General features: G+C 41.6%; 1 protein-coding gene across 2 annotated transcripts in view; it reads right to left on the bottom strand.

Annotated features, from left to right (window-relative positions):
• The window catches only part of ABCC4 (ATP binding cassette subfamily C member 4 (PEL blood group)), a 239,168-nt gene that overhangs the window by 190,509 nt on the left and 29,389 nt on the right, over positions 1-19,270 (bottom strand). For both annotated transcript variants that reach the window (XM_072994692.2, XM_020783541.3), the window contains exons 5-9: positions 13,801-13,890; positions 9,554-9,717; positions 7,082-7,207; positions 4,365-4,614; positions 2,337-2,438 (exon numbers count right to left, since the gene is read on the bottom strand). In XM_072994692.2, coding sequence (XP_072850793.2) covers positions 2,337-2,438; positions 4,365-4,614; positions 7,082-7,207; positions 9,554-9,717; positions 13,801-13,890 — 732 coding nt within the window. The remainder of the gene's footprint in view (positions 1-2,336; positions 2,439-4,364; positions 4,615-7,081; positions 7,208-9,553; positions 9,718-13,800; positions 13,891-19,270) is intronic.

Below are 19,270 nucleotides of genomic sequence, written 5' to 3'. Positions count from 1 at the left end.
GTGCATATGAGGTGTACTGAAGGAGACAGAGGACGATGATAGATCGCATCATGTTGGAAGGCGATTCATTCAAGGAGTCAGAATCATGCTCAGATGTGGGAGGTGTTCAACTCAAAACTGGGACCGGTGTAGAGTTGTGGGACCTGTATTTATGTGATGGTGTCACTGGTTGTCCAGGAAGCATCCTTCCATGCCAAAGTGTCGATATGGTAGGAAAAAAAACCAATAATATATATCTTGCCCATATCGACCCCCATCCTAATAGGCTTCGACATAAACTGGACTGGCATATGGTGACAGGTTTGGGATAAACCTGAAGCATCCCTCCATGCGGAAGTGTTAATATGCTAGAGAAAACGAAAACATTTAGCTTGTCCATGTCTCACCTGATATAATGGGTTTCGACGTGTAATGGATCGGCATGTGAGAAGCATTGTTTCATGACGGAGAAAACGAAAAACATTTAGCTTGTCCATGTCGAGCTCGATCATAATAACTTTGACATGAGATAGGCCGGCATATGGGAAGTATTGTTCTATGCCAAAGTGTTGATATGCTGGAGAAAACGCAAACATTTAGCTTGTCCATGTGGAACCTATGTGCTTCGACATGAGATGGACTGGCATGAGAAATGGAAACATTCAGCTTGTCCATGTAGAGCCCGATCATAATGGGCTTCGACATGAGTGGGAAAAATCCTTCTATGCCGAAGTATTGATATGTCAGAGAAAACAGAAACATTTGACTTGTCCATGTTGATCCCGATAATAATGGGCTTCGACGTGAGATGGACCAGCATATGAGAAGTATCATTCCATGCCAAAGTGTTGATATGCCGGAGAAATGGGAATATTTAGCTTGTCCATGTCGACATTTGTCGAAGTCGAGCTTGTCGATGTCGAAGTGCTGATATGCTGGAGAAACGGAAGCATTTAGCTTATCCAATCATAATGGGCTTAAATCAAGGTGGTGAGACATGCCTCCTTTTCTCCTTCCTCTTCTTGTGAGAAAGAGGAAGAGCCTCGAGCTCCAACTCTGGATTGTCAAATGCCTGCCCTAGGGCTAGAATGGGCCACAGCCGGACTGCACGGTAGCCAGTTGGAGGAGAGAGGCTACTGGTCCATCCGGGAGTTTGTGCAGGTGCAGCTTGCACATTCTCTCTTTCAAAGGCAGATTTGCCATTCTTAGTCACGTCAAGCCTTCTGGTGCCTAGAAGTTGATGTCGACTTAGGTTTAAGGACTTTCTGGCTTGTAGGATCCCTCTCTGGATTGAGGGAATGTAGCCATCTGAAAAGGAGTTGAGAAGGGTGGTGTCTGTCACAGGACCTGTCTGTCAGGTAACTGGACAGATGGACCAGTTGAAGTTGTGTGGTTCACAGCAACTTCACCCAAGTGAGATATGAGTCTCTGGAGCCCCTGTTTTAGCGCAGATTTCATAAGCTTTTTTGCATGCTCTGCACACCTGGGTTAGATGTTGCTCACCCAAGCAGAAAGGCTTAAAAGGCACTTATTGTGACCGTTAAGAGTAAAAAAGCATTGGAGAGGCCAAAATGGCGAGAAAACAGAAGGGGAAAACAGTTTTTTTTGGGGGGGGGGCTTTAACCAGAAAGCGAGAAGCAAAAAAAAAGTTGAAGGGGGGAAGCAAAAATGAAACAACTCACGGGGGATCATTGATCAGTTGACTGAAAGGAAGAGGTGTCCAATTTAGAGGGGAAATTATGAAAATCTGAGATAAAAAACTCTGTGAAATCGCTCTATTTCTCCGTAGAACCTTTCAGCATGGTGGAAAAAAGGAACTGAGGGGAATCTTAGGTGGGAGGAGCATGTGCCTCATGTAAGATCAGCCATTAAAATTGTTACTTTTAGCTCTAGAATATTCCGAGAACGTCAGAGCAGGTGCAGACAAGACCCATTTGTGTGCATTCACAGAGGCCACGAAGAAGAACATTTTCTACACATAATCTCAGTACCCTTTACACCCATTTCCTATCATGATTCCTATATATATGAGGTGGGGTTGGGGAAGTTTCAAACAACTATGGCTTTTCAACAGTCACCTGGAATGCTTGAGCCCAAAATTTCTAACAAGAGAGTAAGGGATCTTTAATTTCTCTCCCCTCCCTTTCCATTTTGCCAATTCCTGCTCCCCGCCCTTTCCATTTTGCCAATAAGCCTCACCCATTATAGTCTGCAACACAGGGCTGCATCTTCAGCTCAGGTATAAACCTCCAGAACTGATTTGTTAATAAACTTCATTAACACAGAATCCACCTGGGGGGCAGCAGGTTTTTGCCCTTAATCAAAGCACCTCCTATAATATAAATGAAAAGAATTACCTTGTCCCAGGAACAAGTCAAATCTTGCACTCTGAGAATATTTTCAGTGTTGTTTTGGAGTTGTGGGCTGAACTGAGAGACCTCATCAAGAATCAGAAAGTTCTGCACCAAAGGAATGGAAAAGCATGAAGACCACTTAAGCAGAAAAACAGAAAAGCACAGAGAAAACCCTTCGAACTTCCCCTGTGGATGGAATTAAGCACAAGATAACAGATCTATCTCTAAAACATCCACACTTAAGAAATGTACTCCAGAAACTGCCCAAAGAGCTCACACTAACAAGTCAATTCAGGATCAAACGGTACATTATAGAAAAACCCAAATATACGAGGAAATTCCTCAAGTGTAAAAAAAACCCTGCAGGTGTAAAAGCAAAAGCTTTTCACATTCATATCATTTGAAAATTAGTTTGCTGTGTTTGGGGACTTGTTTTCTATATCTGAACACTGGATTCCTCTGTTAGTATGACTGCTCATTTATGAATGTTTGCTGAAATCGCATTTTCAAAAAATAACTGATTTCAGCTTCTAATGACAGTCTGTTTGTAACATTGTTTGGACAGAAGCCAAGATGGAAAAACCTATCACAGTAGCTCTCATCCAACTGAAACTAAGCAGCAGCCTGTCCACATACCCTGTATTCTTAACCACAAACCTTAAAACATTTGGGGAATTCCACACAATGAAATCCCTGTTTTTTCTAACTCTTAAAAAAATTGAAACCTAGTATTAGAATGTTTAATTCTCCACACCAGAAAAATGCCCAGAAAAATTAACACTCTTTCACACTGGATATCACAGAATGGATGCTGTCACCCATTCCAGATTTCCTCATGTAACAAACTTGTCTAACAATCAATTAAGGCTTCTTCCAAAAACAATTCAACAGTACATGCCTCTGAAACAGCATGACATATGATGTGGATCATGCAACAATGGTACTGTGATAGAAGTTAGCAAATATTATTAATTTTTACACTGCAATAGAAAAGAAGCAAAGCAATTAACACAGAAGATTTTGTGAGCTGAGTCCCTCATAATAACCAAAATGGGAATATGAATCATGACCAGGAAGAAAGCAATGCAGATGTATGTATGTATGTATGTACCATGTTTCCCCAAAAATAAGACCTAACCTGAAAATAAGCCCTAGTATGATTTTTCAGGATGCTCATAATATAAGTCCTACCCCAAAAATAAGCCCCAGTTAAATGAAACCTTGCCCTCCAGAAGATGACATGACTGTATTTGAATAAATGTAGATTGTTGTACATGAAAAAAAATCCCCTGAAAATAAGCCCTAATGCATTTTTGGAGCAAAAATTAGTATAAGACCCTGTCTTCTTTTGGGGGAAATATGGTATGTATGTATGTACGCACGTATGTAGTTGCTCCATTGTCAGAAGGCAGTGTTTGTGACTCTCCCCAGCATAAGACGAGTGAGTGGCTGAGACTACAGGTCTACGCCCACTTTCATGAGTGTAAATCCCACTGAACTCAATAGCACTTATATCTGAGTATAGAATTCTGCTGTTATTCTCATCATTTTGAGCTTGTGCCACTCTGAGAATGAATAAATCCGCTTCTTCTGATCAGCTGAGGAGGCCTAGGAAGCCATGCTTTTGAGCATACCCTGGCCTTCTGCAAGAACAGCAACAGAGCTATTAGCCTGATCGTCTACAGGGAGAGCTGGAGAAGGCAGGAGTCAGAAAAGCTTCTGTAAAGTTATCATGTGTTTAGATTCAATATACTCTTTCCTTTATTCACTTGTCCTGATGGACTTAGTTGAGATATAAAAAGCAAAATATATCATGTTTGGCAACAGCCATTCAGCCATGGCAACTAACAATCACTTTTAAGCAATCAGACAAAACAAATATGTATGAATTTCCCATATTTCTCTCTGCCTCTTGTAGACCACAAAGGAATAAGTGTTGATTAGTAAGTTGTGGATTATTTGTAACGATGCAACTAAGTACTTCCACAGAACCCAGCATTTCATTTTTATTTTTAATTTTTTTGTCAATACCTTGATTCGTCGAATGCTGATCAAAGCTTCAGATACTTTCTCAATAGCTGCCGGGAAGAAGAGAGTGACCGTCAGTCTCACTGTACTGTACAAGGACACCGCGACGAACACCCGACTTGCAGAGATAACATTGCCAAGCAACACATAGGTCATGAACGTCATGAACACTGTTATTTTGCTGGCCACAAAGAAAGATGACAAATTCATTCCCCGAAGATAGGAACTCTTAAGAATCATGGAAATCTCCTTCCTGAAATGTCAACAAAAATAGAGAGCTGCAATAATTCCGTATCTGATTTTTAACATGTCTAAATAAAATACTCAGTTGGCCACAACTGTTCAGAGCCACGTTTTGAACACTGGTCATCATAAATCAATTTAAGAGGAGAGCTCTCACCTTCCTGCACTTAGGAATGGAGGAGAGGTGATAAAGATTTTGCCAAAAGCAAGTGTTTACTTTTGACTTTTTCTTTAGTCCAAAATAATATTTGTTTAAACAACTGCTAAATTAGAGTTTTACATTTAGGTCTCCAAAGTGCAGCAAGACATTTCTTGAATTTATTTATGCAAGAGATTTAACATGGTTAACTCTTTGGAAATATGCTTTTTCAGTTTTTTGAGAAGGACAAGTTGAAGAGCACCTTCATTGCCTTTTATACTTGTCGTATTTTAAAAGATGATATATTTCAGCTTCTTCATATGAAAAAATTATAATCCTTATTTACAGGTAACAATATCATAATTACACGTATAAGAAGGAAACAGGCCATTCAGGCTATCAACAAAAGTTTTCTGCCCTCAACTTGTTAGATACAGTGGTGCCTTGCACAACGGGCGCCTCGTAGAGCGATGAATTCGCTCTACGAGGCCGTTTTTGCGATCGCAAATGCGATCGCAAAACGGTGCCCGTATAGGCGGGAAATCGCAGAACGAAGGTCGGTAAGCTGCTCGCTTACCGACCTTCGCTTTGCGACCCGCCGATCAGCTGTTCCGCGGCTTCAAAATGACCGCCGGAACAGCCGAAAGGGGCCGGGGCGCAGCGTTTTCATGCCCTTGGTAAGGAAGGGGAGCGCGCGAAAACGCTGCGGAAGCCCCGAAATGGCTGTGCGCAACCATTTCGGGGCTTCCGGCAGCGTTTTCGCGCGCTCCCCTTGCTTACCAAGGGCGCGAAAACGCTGCGCCCCGGCCCCTTTCGGCTGTTCCGGCGGCCATTTTGGACCCGCCGGACAGCTGATGGCAGCCATTTTGGCACCCTCGTTGTGCGAGGGGAGGGTGCGAAAATGGCTGCCAGCCCCGGGAAACATCGCACAACGGTGAGTATTCTATGGCATTGGAACGCATTAAACGCTGTTTAATGCGTTCCAATGCCTTTTTCTGTTCCATAGTGCGATGTTTCCCACAGCGAAGGTTAATCCGGAACGGATTAACCTCGCTGTGCGGGGCACCACTGTATTTTCTTGTGACCAAAAAAAATATGATATAGTTAAAATCTTTGTTACCAGAATTTAGCAGTTAAATTGTGATGCCTAAAAATGGATGTGTGTGATTTCAAATGCAATATTAGTGGACAGAGTGACAGACCAAGACTCTGGAGAACAGGGTTTGAATCCCCGCTCAGCTGTGGAAACTCACTGGGCCAACGGAACAGGCAAAACCACTCCTTAAATATCTCACTTAGATTGAAAACCCTATTAGTCAGTTCTGACTTAATGACACGCAAACACACATACAAAGAGATGTATTTTACCTTTATTTCAATACAACATCAACAAGTTCCTACTGCTGCTTCCTACCATCCTTTGGCCCTTTCTTCCTGAGCAAGACCATCAAGCTTGACCTTTATTTCATTCCTGCTGATACCGTTGCACTACTATAATTTCACAGGGAGAGCTCCAGAAACATTTGTTTAAGGCCTTTACAGAAGGTATTCATTTGGAGCTGACCTGGAAAGCTACATAAAATCTAAACCATAGATTTAAAAGAAGCTGATTCCTAGGTTCCACTGCTCTTGCCACATGCTAGAGAAGTCAACATGCTACTTAAGTTGGAGGATAAGCTATCTAATGAGCCAGAGCAGCTTGTCTTCCTCATTGGAACTAACTGCAATATTATATAATCTATACAGTACCAATAAATCATGCCACACCACCCCCTCACAACAGTTCTAAATTCCAGTAATGTAGTACAGTAGTTGCAGTGAAGGCTGCAATTTAACTTATTTGTTTTGCATAGTGGCTTTTTGTTGTTGTTATTGCTGTTCCACCATTTTTCAGTGTCACATTCTGTGATGAATCCTCCCTCCAGTGTCTGAGATAAAATTGGCCTCCAGACCCACAGAAGTCCACCATCTTTCTTTAAAGCACAACTGGATCACTCAAAAAGTATTTTGAATACCACTAACTTAACTAAACATCATTAGTCTTAGACTTCATGTCCAAATTAACACAGTATCCTACTGTTCAATATTCATTAAGCAAATCCTTGGGCCATTTGCTGGGGTACCTAACTGCAACTTAACCTTCAATAGAGCGGGGGGGTGGATACCTAGTGGGGAATGGCAGTACCTGTGCACAGCAATACTAGGAGAAGAAGGAGGGTTAAGAACTCTCTGAGCACTCGAAGGGTATCCTTCACTGCAAAATACATATTATGGTGTGCATTATGATATGCATTTTCAAATGGAGGTATGTGTGAATTTCAGCGGGCCACAAAATCACCTTCTCATGCTGTTCACAAGATCAGCAAATGATTTTTCCCAGGCATACATCTTTATGATCCGCATTCCAGATATAACCTCATTCATTGTCCTGATCCTTATATCTGTGAAGGCTGCGGTCCTGCTCCTGTAATATTGACAAGGAAACACACAGTGATCATCAAGACACAGGTAGGTGCTGGGTTTTTTTATTGTATAACTGAATAATAAAGACAACTTTACACATCGACAACATACAAAAGATATTGAAAAAAATAAATTGTACAAATAAATAAATTAGCGCATCATTTGGCCTTAACCCCAACATATACTTCACTGTCTTTAAGGATTGAAAAACAAAACATCAGCAGCCAGTGACAACAGCAGTAAAGAGGAACTGGGAAGCCCAGATGGAACATTAACACATCCCTCCCTCCCTCCCTCCCTTCAAGGGGAAGGTGGGCGACTTGGCAAAGAGAGAGACTTGTGCCTGCTCCAAGTTATTGGGAACTCATTATAGAGGGAAGGCTGCCCAAGGTCCCTGGAGGCAACACTCTTGCTTCTGCTATAAACCGCAATTCGCACTCACAAGTCTGGCTTGCCCTCTTTTCTACAGTACCACCACCTGGATCCCCTCTCCACCTACAACACTTTACTTTGCTCCGCTGAAATAAATAACCATTGTTCAAATTTTGCACTGAAATGCTCAAGCCATTAAGACAGAGACCTGTTCTGATACAGAGGTTTAAAGATGATGGAATGCTGAGAACTAGGCTCTAGATAGGTAAACAAACAGCCAGGTTTAATATTTCACAATTTTGGAATTCCCCTTCCAGCAGTGTATCTCGCAAATCAACCACACAGAGTTTTAGAAGCTGGGCAAGAACATGTTTACTTAGACATTCAGCTGTGAAGTAGATTTTTAATTTATTTATTTTAGGGAGGTGGGCACTTTTGTTCTGAGTAGAGAACCAGTGCGGTGCAGTGGAGAAAACAGGGGACAGAGGAAACCAGAATACAAACCAAAATCTGAAAAGTGCATAATCCTTTAGCTTAACCTAGGTCACAGGATTATTAGGAGAATACAATTGGGAATATACAGCATATGCTGCATTTAGCAATTAGAAAAAAGGATGGGGTAGATGAAATATAATAAACTAAGAGAGTAAAACTATTTTCAAAATTGCCATTAGCTTTCTAATGAAAATAAATAAACAGAATATAAATAGAGATTGGGGTATTCATATTCATGTATGAATATCCCCCCACAGGTGGAGATAACATGGGTCTGGCCCCCTGGGGCCAGACCAACCACTCCCAATTTCACTGCTGCTGTGAGCTCCACAGAGCCTTCCTACCGCCCTGTTGCTCATGATAGATTAGCCACTCCTGGCAGAAGGTGGGATGACGAGCCTCTCTGCCAGGTCACAGAGTGGCTAATCCATTACAAGCAACAGAGCAATAGGAATGCTCTTTGGAGCTCACAGCAGTGGCAGAATCATGAGTGGACCCTCGTTATCTCCACCTGTGGGGGGATATTCGTATACGAATACCCCATCTTTAAGCATAAATGCTGATATGGCAAAGCTAATTGATACAAAGATCTTCATTCAGACATTGTGACTACCCCTGTTACACATTACCATCCACCATTATTTGAGACGAAATTCCAACTACTTTTCTCATTATAATCTTTGAGCTGTGGTTTGTGAAAAGCTTTCCCATCTTTGCAACAGTGAAGGACCACTTCCAGGAAAGATTCTCCAGTTCACCTGAAGACTTTCCCAAAGCTTCTAACAGTTTCATCAGTGTGAAAGCTAAATGTGAAGGGCTTCAAGAAAGGAAAAGCTTAGCTTGATGCCCGCACTTGTGATCTGAATGTTTAAAATAATAGAACCTGCAAATAATGTAAGTAATTTGCCTCAGAAATGCAAAATGCTTAATCTTGATACGGTTTTTGAAAGCTGAGGAGAAGCACATTATGTCGTGTTCAGTTCAATTTCCATTACACTTGTTTGTTCACAGATCCATTAGCATTTCTCATCCCTTGACATTTCGAGGTCCCACACCACATTTAACTATCTTTACAGTCCAAGAAGCTTTGCACTATGATCTATATACCAAGACTAATCATCAACATCTTTAATGCTTTTAAGGGTCACTTTAAGGAAAACAATTCTCGGGAAAAGGGGGGGGGGAACCTGTCCTTTCCCAAGACTGAAGGGACATTTCTTTACCAGCAGGTATAACAACCTTATACTCCAAATGAGAGAAGACTGAATATTGCATAGAATGAATTCTGGCTCCCCCTACTCTCACCCTTTCAATTGGCTCCAGATTTCATGCACTCGTAGTTTTGAAATTTCACGCTCAAGCATACAAACAACAAAAGTCAGTGACATCTACAGCATGATCACAGCCCTTTACTGTACCGTAACCATTCTATACTTAAGAGAGAGAGAAAAAGATAGAAGTTACAAAAAGGACTTCTTACCTCAGAGAGGAGAACAACCTCCCAAAGCAGGTTTGCAAAGGAAGCAGAATAATTAGAACTGCCATTCCTGCAAGGCACGATGGGCCAATTTCAAGCCAAAGTAAGGCAGTTACCACTATTGCTTGAAGAGGTCCAGCCCATAAGTAATGCAAGAATATCGTCACCTGCACAACCAGAAAATAGTATATGAAACACAGAAATTAAAGCAGCAGTTCATATTGACTGAAAATTATGACAGCCACAGGTCAGGTTCACACTTTTTAACCATGACAGCAAATTCCACTCACATGATAGTACTTGGGCTCAGGTACTGTATGTCTACAAACCTTGGAGGTAGTCTGGCATGAACTAGAAAGACACATTTGTATGTGTATTTCTACCTGTGTCTGTATGGAACTATAGAAAAGAAAGCAACTTACACTGAACATAGGAGTAGCTGGAAGTCCTTTAAAGAAAAGAATACTTAAATAGAGAGAATATGGGCACTAATGATATGTGAATGCATCTTCAGGCTAACACACACACTCTCTCTCTTCCTCCTTTAAAATTATACCCAGAAAGTGATGCTTTCTCAGGGTGAGGCAGATGTTGCATATGACCATAACTGGATTTTCAGCAGTTCAATAACTTTGGGACTCTGTTTCAGCAGGTCACTTCAGGTGCAATATAAAGCACAAAGAAAATGTGGTGCAGCTGCCACACAGTCCAGAAAGAAGGTATAGCTTCACTGTTTTTCCTGTATAATCTAGCAAAATATTACCATTACTCCATTTGCAATCTCGGTCTGCCTGCAGATGTCCAAGGAAGTAACAAAGACTCAAAAAAGCAGCATCACCTCAAACCCTGCTCTTCCTTTCAGTTCCACAGCAATCTATAGATAGTACATCAAGCAGCTGACAGCCATGTCTAGCGCTAGAGGCTGACTGGTAAAGGAATGCAAAGCCGGAACAAGAATGAGGTAAGTGAGGCACTTGCCTGAGGCTTGCAAAGTTGAGGGACAGAAAAACAAATATTTAAAACAGATGTTTACTATTATAAGCATTCCATACCACGGGGAAAAGAACAAATTCCTACAGACCTGTTCAGTTTTTCCTTAATCAGGTAAGCTCACTGTGCTTAGAGAAGATTAATTAGTCCTTTCCCAATCTGTCATCACTTTTTACACATGGAAAGGTGCCACATCTGCAGGAAATTTTCTTGTTCATACTTCAGCTCTACACACAAGTAAGAATTGGTTCTTGCTTGTGTGGCGAGCTCATTTCAGTAGTGAATAGCAGAATAGGTCTTATACACTCAAGCTGAACCAAGTACTGCGAAGTTCAAACTTCACACAGTACCAAGTATGTTGTGATTTAACTCTGCCTGCTTCCTGATACAACACCTGGTACAGCTTAACTGACTTCTCAGAAAAGACTGAAATTGAAAGAAGGTTGGGGGCGATGGGAGGGACCCAAGAAAATGCAACCTGCTGGCCAAGAAAGTTAAGATCAATAAACTAGATTGGGACTGCTGGCAGTGATTTTTAATATCAAAGTCCCATCCCTCCATCCCAAGGCTTCAAAGGCTTCTGAGGGCAAAAGGGCCCCTTGGGGAGTCTCAGAACCTAAAAGTAAGGAAGCTTTCAATTACTTCAAATTAAATGTTTCTGGCACAACAATCTGGGTAATGTCACACAAAGTTACACCAACAAGTGTTTGCCAACAGGGTGTTAAATCCTTCCTTAAACACACACTAGTTGATTGAGCATGCAGATTTCATCAATAAATTAATGTTATTAACTATTGTGAAAGCATAAGAGGCACAATTTTATATTCTTGACTTGAGTTCAAAATTAGCTATTTAAGTCTCTGAGGGAATTACTGTATTTAAGAGGGAAGAGCAGGGATTAAAAAAAAGTATGGGTTTAGCCACCTCAGCCCAATTTCCGTCACAATAATATGCCCCATTTTTTCCTGTGCTCAATTATTCCACAGTGAAGGATTTAGCCAGGACAGAAACTAGAAGTCAGTTTAGGACAGGATTCAAAAATAAGACACAATAGTGCTCAGGTGACACAATGACTCCTTCCTGCAGCCTTCATGCTACTGGTTAGCCCTGAGCCCAGAAATATTGAAAAGAATGACTCTTCTCTCTGTCTCATCGTTATCTTTAGCCCACCTAGCCCCTATACAATGACATCCACATGGTGCTTTCACTGTTAGTATACAAGAGGCCTTATGCAAATTGATTAATGTAAGCCAGAACTCTTGATACACAAGCAATCTGAATGCCAGGGTCATATTCTGATCAGCAAAGTAACTAGTGTGGGCTGGACAGAACAAGTGTCATGTTGGATACACAGTTGGCTGCAGTACTCAGATAATGCTTATCAATGGCTCCTTCTCAAACTGGGTGGAGGTAACAAGTGGGGTATCACAAGGCTTAGTCCCAGGACCGGTAATTTTCAACACTTTTATTCATGACCTGGATGAAGGAGTGGAAGGAATGCTTATCAGATTTGTGAATGACACAAAATTGGGTGGAATAGATAATATCCTGAAAGATGGGGGGGGGGTGTAATTCAAATAGATCTTGAAAAGCCCAAGCACTGGCTTGGACAAAAAAAGAATGAAATTTAATAGGGATGAGTGAAATGTTCTACACTGATGGGGGAAAAAACAAACTCGTAATCACAGGCTGGAGGATATTTATTTATTTATTTATTTATTTATTTATTTATTTATTTATTTATTTATTTATTTATTTATTTATTTATTTATTTATTTATTTATTTATTTATTTGATTTATACCCCGCCTATCTGGCCCACCGGACCGCTCAATAATAATATAATCAAGAAGGATCTTGGAGTTGATCAAAAACTGAATATGAGCCAAGAGTACAAAGTGATTGTAAAAGAGGCAATGGCATTTTAGGATTCATTAATGTCTCTATATCCCATCAAGTTCTAGTTCCCATCTATTCAACACTGGTTAGGCCTCATCTTGAGTACTGTGTCCAGTTTTGAATGCTGTACTTTAGGAAGGATGCCAACAAACTGGAACAAGTTCAGAGGAGAACAATAAGGATGATGAAGGGACTGAAAACCAAGCCCTATGAGGGAAGACGGAAAGAACTGGGAATGTTTAGCCTTGAGAAAAGACTGAGGAGAGATATGATAGCACTTTTCAAATACTTTAAAGGTAGTCATACAGAGGAGGGACAGGATCTGTTCTTGATTATCCCAGAGTGCAGAACACATAATAATGGGCTCTTCTTACTGGAAGACAGCTTTCAGTTGACTATCAGGGAAAACGTCCTAACTGTTAGAGCAGTAACCAGTTACCTTGGGAGGTGACAAGCGCTCCAGCACTGGAGGCATTCAAGAGAAAATAAGACAACCATCTGTCAGATCCTCTTTGATTTAGATTCCTTTATTGAACAGGGGGTTGGACTCAATGGTTTTATAGGCCTCTTCCAACTTCATTATTCCATGATTCTATGTCCTTGAAGCATGAGAAGCAGTAACAAAATAAAATAAGTGCAGCAGTTCAAGCTCAGCTTGGAAACTTTAGCCAGAACCACTTTTCAAAACTAAAACTCAATATAGTATTTGGGGAAATTCTGGAAGAGGCAGTTCAGGAAAGTAACATCTGCAAGCTTCTCTGCCAGTACTTAAAAGATTAATTGAAAATACTTGCATATGAATAAGATATTGTTGTAGTCAATTAATGCCTGTCTTCCCTGGCCTAACAGCTTATCCTGCTTGTTTCCAACTAACTGTCCTCCAGTTATCACTGTAACAACCTTGGATGAATCACAGACACCCCTGGCAGCTTTCCAAAGCTGGGATGATTAACAGCATTGTCAACCCTTTAAAAAAAATAATACAAGTCTTATGACCAAACTTTGCAAACCACAGATTCTTATTTAGATCATGGACAATAAATTATTCCTCCTAACCTAAGTCAAATGCACATCTGCTGCCTGCAATTCACAGCCCATTAAAATCCACAATACATTGATAGTCTTGAGAACACAGGCTTAGAAAACACATCACATCCATACCCCATTTTGCATGTGTGCATTATGTGCCATCAAATCACATCTGACTTGCAGTGACCCTAACAGGTTCAGGGTAAGTGAGATATTTAGGAAGTGGTTTTAGAGAAATTCAAAAACTTTTAACTTACCTTCTCTGGCTAAGAAACACAAGTCACTATCAAAATGAATGAAAGTAAAATAAAGGCAACCATCAATGGGGCTTACCTGATCAAATTTATTCACATCATTTGATAAAAGATTTACAATTTGGCCTGTTGTAGTTTTCCCCATGGCTGTGTTACTTAGACGAAGTGCCTTAGAAAGAGAGATCCACATTTAATCGTTGTATTTTACAATGTATTTTACAACAGTATTTCCAAACTTGTTTGGATACATTTGGTGAATACCCTTGAGTTGCACTCATCAAGTATCACTGAGCAAACCATGTAGAAGGTAGCGTGAGTAACATCAACTTTTAAAAAACACATAATGAGAAATAAAAACCCCAAAAAAAATATTTTACATTTGTATTGTTAAAACATTTCCTGTTTTTTTTAAAAAAAAATCCCCACACAATGATAGTATTAATTTAATTAATTAAAATATGCTCTAGCTCAAATATCTAATTAAGAAATATAGGTGATCAATTCTAATCTTATGAGACAACATATTCATTTAATTATTTAAAAAGTTTTGAAAATAGGATCTAGCATTTCTTGAATTGTAGCCTGAGTTTATGTGGTTCCTTTGTCTTCTGTAAAGAATATTTCTATCTCTTCTAATATTCTGTCTAACAGATTTAAAAAATCAGTTATTTGATTTGCAATTGTCTGTGGTGATGTTAAATTGTGGATCAACTTGATTTAAATCAAATCCACCCTGCAAAAAGTTCAGAAGTGTTTTAAGCTTTCCTTCTTCTGGGGTGGTGGTGGCAGTCCTAGGACTATGCAGCTTGTCCAAGTTTATACAAGATGGCTCTTCTCCCATGAGGCACAGTGGCAAATCAAACTCTCAACCTCTGGCTTTGCAGCCAGATACCAATCTCACTGAGCTGTCTAACTCACTAAAAGAATAACTTAAAAGAATAATCTAGACATCCTTAAAAGGGACATGGTGGTGCTGGGGGGTAAACCGCAGGAGCCTCTGTGCTGCAAGGTCGGAAGACCAACAGTTGTAAGATCGAATCCATGCGACGGAGTGAGCTCCCGTCACTTGTCCCAGCTCCTGCCAACCTAGCAGTTCGAAAGCATGTAAAATGCGAGTAGATAAACAGGTACCACCTTGATAGGAAGGCAACAGATTTGTGTGTCTAGTCGCGCTGGCCACGTGACCATGGAAACTGTCTACGGATAAAATGCTGGCTCTATGGCTTGGAAATGGGGATGAGCACCGCTCCCTACAGTTGGACAAGACTGGACTAAAGGGGGAATCTTTACTTTTACCTAAGGTCAAAATAATGAGCTTGAAATTCACATATTTAGAAGACGTTTTCTCCATCACAAGGTAAACGATACTGCTTCATCATAGCATCAGCTTTTGCTCACGTGCACATGTTGCATTCAGCATGTTTTGCTTTATGATTGATCACTGTAAAGTAAACACAAGTAAAATGTGCAGATCTGATGCAAAGGCTGATGTTGTGGGAGGAAAATGCCAAACTATAAAGTAGACATTAAGAGCACTGGACTTATTGTCTAGTTTGACCACCAGTTTCATCCTGATGAACTATCCTTAAGTAGCTGGGATATGTGTTCCCAGCACAGTTGTAATGCCACAGATATGAAACTGCACTGATACAGCTGTATTAAGGTTTCCCCACTGCACATCTTACAGACAGAGGTTACACGTGCCTGAAGATGGAGACAAACATAAATGCTACCATTATAAAGGTATTTCTGAGGAGTTTGTTTCACATAAAAACAAAGTGCTGGGAATCAGATCAGTTTTTCTGCCTGTACTTTTCACATGACAATGCTGGCAACATTCTGAAAAACAGAACTCCTTATCGTTCATACAGTGATGTACTCCCTGAGTAGTAGTGAGCACCACTGAGTACTACTGAGAGCACAGCCGGACTTTCAGCTGTGGAACAACCTGTACTCCTAGTCCTTGGCAAGTCTGAGAGCCAGTTCACTGATCAAGATCCTGGTTTTTTTAGCTTGTAAAGGAAACATCACTCCACCACAGAAACCCATTGTTCATCATTTGATGGAACATATTAAGGTAAAAACCTATCATGTACATGCACTAAGCACACAAAGAATTCTCTCTAGAGTCTTACTCTGTCTTCAAGGTGCACAAAACATTTAACATTGTCAGAAGATTAATCAGACTTCTTCACATAAATGGTTATGGGTCCCATCCTCCTATGGCTGACCTGACACTACTGTGTAATGGACACAAATTAAGCTATCACATGGATGGAGCCATGTGGTCTTTTCTATGGAATTCTTTCCCAACCGGGAGGAAAGACATTGGCTGAAATGTATGCATACTTGCATAACTTGAGATTAGAACACCTCTAGTAGTTTCGAGTCTGTGTTGGTCCATCGCAGCTGACATTTGTCCCTGAAAGGGTTAATTTCAGAGTGAAATCAGATTAGCTCTGTCATTCGTATCTGGGTGTTGTTTGTTTAAAATATTGTTAATCTGCCTTTCTCCTTAAAAAGGACTCAAGTTGGCTTATATCATTACAATATTTAAAGCTAAAAAAGGGTGTATATGAAGACAGCTTACATAATTAAAAGGCAATATTTTAAAGCTAAAAACAGTAACTACTGTATATAAGACATGGTAAACAAAAGCAATACTAAAATCATATTCAAAGCAGTAAAGCACAAGAATCCATTTAAAAATCCCATTGAGGCAGCCAGACACTGAGAGAAAGCCTGAATGAAGAGAAAGGTTTTTGCTAGCTTGTGGAAGGACAACAAAGATGAGGCCAACCTGCCTCCTGTGGGAGGAAGTTCCAAAGTCTGGGAGCAAGAACGCCCTCTCCTGTGTCCCTGCCAAATGCTCCTGTGAAGGTGGCAGGGCTGATCCTCAGACTTCTCCCAATAATCTTAACACTCAAACAGAATCATAAAGAGAGATGTAGTCCTTGAGTTAGCTTGGACCCAAGCCGTTTAGGGCTCTATAGGTTAGAACGGCAGTCCCCAACCTTTTTGGGACCACGGACCGGTTGGAGGGCGGGCTCTGTGGGGGGGCACCCCCACGCTCACACAGGGGGGTGTCACGCTTGCAGGGGTCGTGTCATGCTTGCACCCATGCCAGGCGGCTTTAGAGTCCAAAACTACCTCAGCTTAGCCATTCCTCCTTTCCCCTCCAGCGCTTGAGGCCATGCCTCTTCATCCATCAGGTTTCCCTGCACTGGCCCAGCCTTGTCTCTTAATCCTGTCGTACTGCCACACAAGCCAATTTTCTGGGTTACTAAGAAATGGCCGTGACAAGTGACCGTGCTTGGCTGCTTCAGTCCCCGCCGCCCCACTCCTGCCTTGGAGTGGTTGCTTGGCCCAGTCCTCAGGATGCACGCCTCCGGTCTCCTTAGCTCCTCCTTCTTTTGCCTCCCATGATTTTTATTGTATCTGTTCCCCCTCCTCACTTCAGTACCCGGTGTCTCTATTTATAAGCAAGCTTACAAACGAATAACCGTATCCCGCTTCCCACCCACCCTGCCTCTCCTCCCCCGTTGTCATGTCACAGCTGTCAGGAAAGTGGCTTTTCCCTTCAACAGCCCCGCCTTTTCCCAACCCTGGTTCCCAGGCCTTGGGTGACAAGGCACAAGCGTCGCTGCCAGTTTGGGAGAGGAGGAGGGGGAGGGGGAGAAAGAGCGAGCCAATGAGCGCAGGGAGGGAGACCAATGGGGAGGAAGACAAGGAGTCTCTTCCCGTGATTTCTGCTTTGTCCCCCCCACAGACACTGCCACCTTCCCCTTCAATTCCATGATACAATGGGTTAGGCGGCTTTTTGACACTCGCAGTGCTGAGAGAAGAGCAGCCGCTGAGCGAGGTGGCCACGAGAGGCAGCGGCGAAGACGAGGGCAGTGAGGCCTTGTTGAAAGGCGGGTGGCAGAAACTACCGCTGCTGGCAGCGGTGGAAAAGGGAGAGGAGGTGGTGGAGGAAGAAGGAGAAGACTGGCGCAGCTGTGTTATTCCACGCTCCCCACGAGTGTGACATGCCCCCCTGCGAGCACGACACACCCACCGTGTGGGCAGGCAGGGAGGCAGAGATCCGTCTCCATGGCCCAGTTCCACGGAGCCCACGGACTGGCACTGAGCCACAGACCAGGGGATGGGGTTAGAACCAGCACTTTGGTGGTTGTAACAGCTCCTGTAATAGAAAGGTTAAGTGATCCCCGTAACCAGCCCCAGTCAGCAATCTGGCTACCATGTTTTGGGCCTGCTGAAGTTTCCTGACACTGTCCAGTGGCAAACCTGACATAGAGCAAATTACAGTAATCCAGCTGGGCCTAGTTTCACCGTAGCAGATCAGATCTCTACAGAAACAGGTGCAACTGGTTCCCTAGTTTTACTTGTGTAAATGAACTCTTGGCCACTGCCAAAACCTGGGTATCCAGGCTCAGCATTTTCAGGGGGAGTGTAACCCCATCCAGCACAGGCTGCATTGTTATTCCCTCAACTGCCTTCCAATTGACCAGGAACACCTCTGTTTTGTCTGGATTAAGTCTCAGATTATTTGGCCTCACCCAGTCCATTACTGATACCAGACACTGATCTACAGCCAATACAGCTTCCTCAGATTTAGATGACAAGGAAAGGTAGCCTTCGGTCTCATACTGCTGACACCAAACCCTAAAGCTCTGGACAACTTATCCCAGCAGTTTCATGTAGATGTTAAATAGCATAGGAGACAAAACCCTGAGAGATCCCAGAGGCCATGTTGTCGAACAGGAATCCCTCCAGCTCCTCTTTCTGAGTTCTCTCCTCCAGAAAGGACTGGAGCCACTGGATAAGTCACTTCCTTACTCCTGCCTGGCTTGCAAAAAAAATGTAGCTTCCAAACTTGCTCCATCTCTCTTCAGAATATGGGAATAAACCACTGTTTTGAGTCCAAGCAACACTAGCCTATTTAATTCTACAAGCTTTATTCATCTACATTTCTTTTATGCACAAAAATCCAAAAGTTTATTGAAAACATGTAACTTTTTAAGAAGTTGAAGGCATGTGACCTCTGATTATCATTCTTACAGCTGTGAGCAAAAGCTGTAGGATACAAATGCTTTAAAAGATGGGCTTAAGTAGCAACCAAATACTTAAGCCAGAAAATATATTTCAATTTCAAGCTTTAATATTGTCTTTTAATGATGTAAACTACCTCTTTATACTCATTGTTCTTAGCTTTAAATATTGTCTTTTAAAGATATAAACCACCATTGTGCACTATTATTTTCAGTTTTAAATATTGTATTTCAATGATGTAAGCCACTTCAGGTCCTTTTAAAGGAGAAAGGCAAGGTAAAAATATTCTAAATAAATAAACTGTAAGAGCTTCTTGCTGTTTAAGAAATTGACAGACAACAATTTACATTTTCAACCCCAGATACAAGAGCTTATAGATTTTTAAAAATACATATTTTGAAAAGAGTCAAAAACTATAAAAGCAGAAATATTGCCGATCTTTGACAGTCCCTCTCCCTCCGAATCAGGTAAGTTTTGGGTAGTGTCGCTTGTAGATT

The sequence above is a fragment of the Pogona vitticeps genome, chromosome 3 (genome assembly GCF_051106095.1).
Source record: "Pogona vitticeps strain Pit_001003342236 chromosome 3, PviZW2.1, whole genome shotgun sequence".
Lineage (NCBI taxonomy): Eukaryota > Metazoa > Chordata > Lepidosauria > Squamata > Agamidae > Pogona > Pogona vitticeps.
This window is presented reverse-complemented; position numbering and strand designations above follow the sequence as displayed.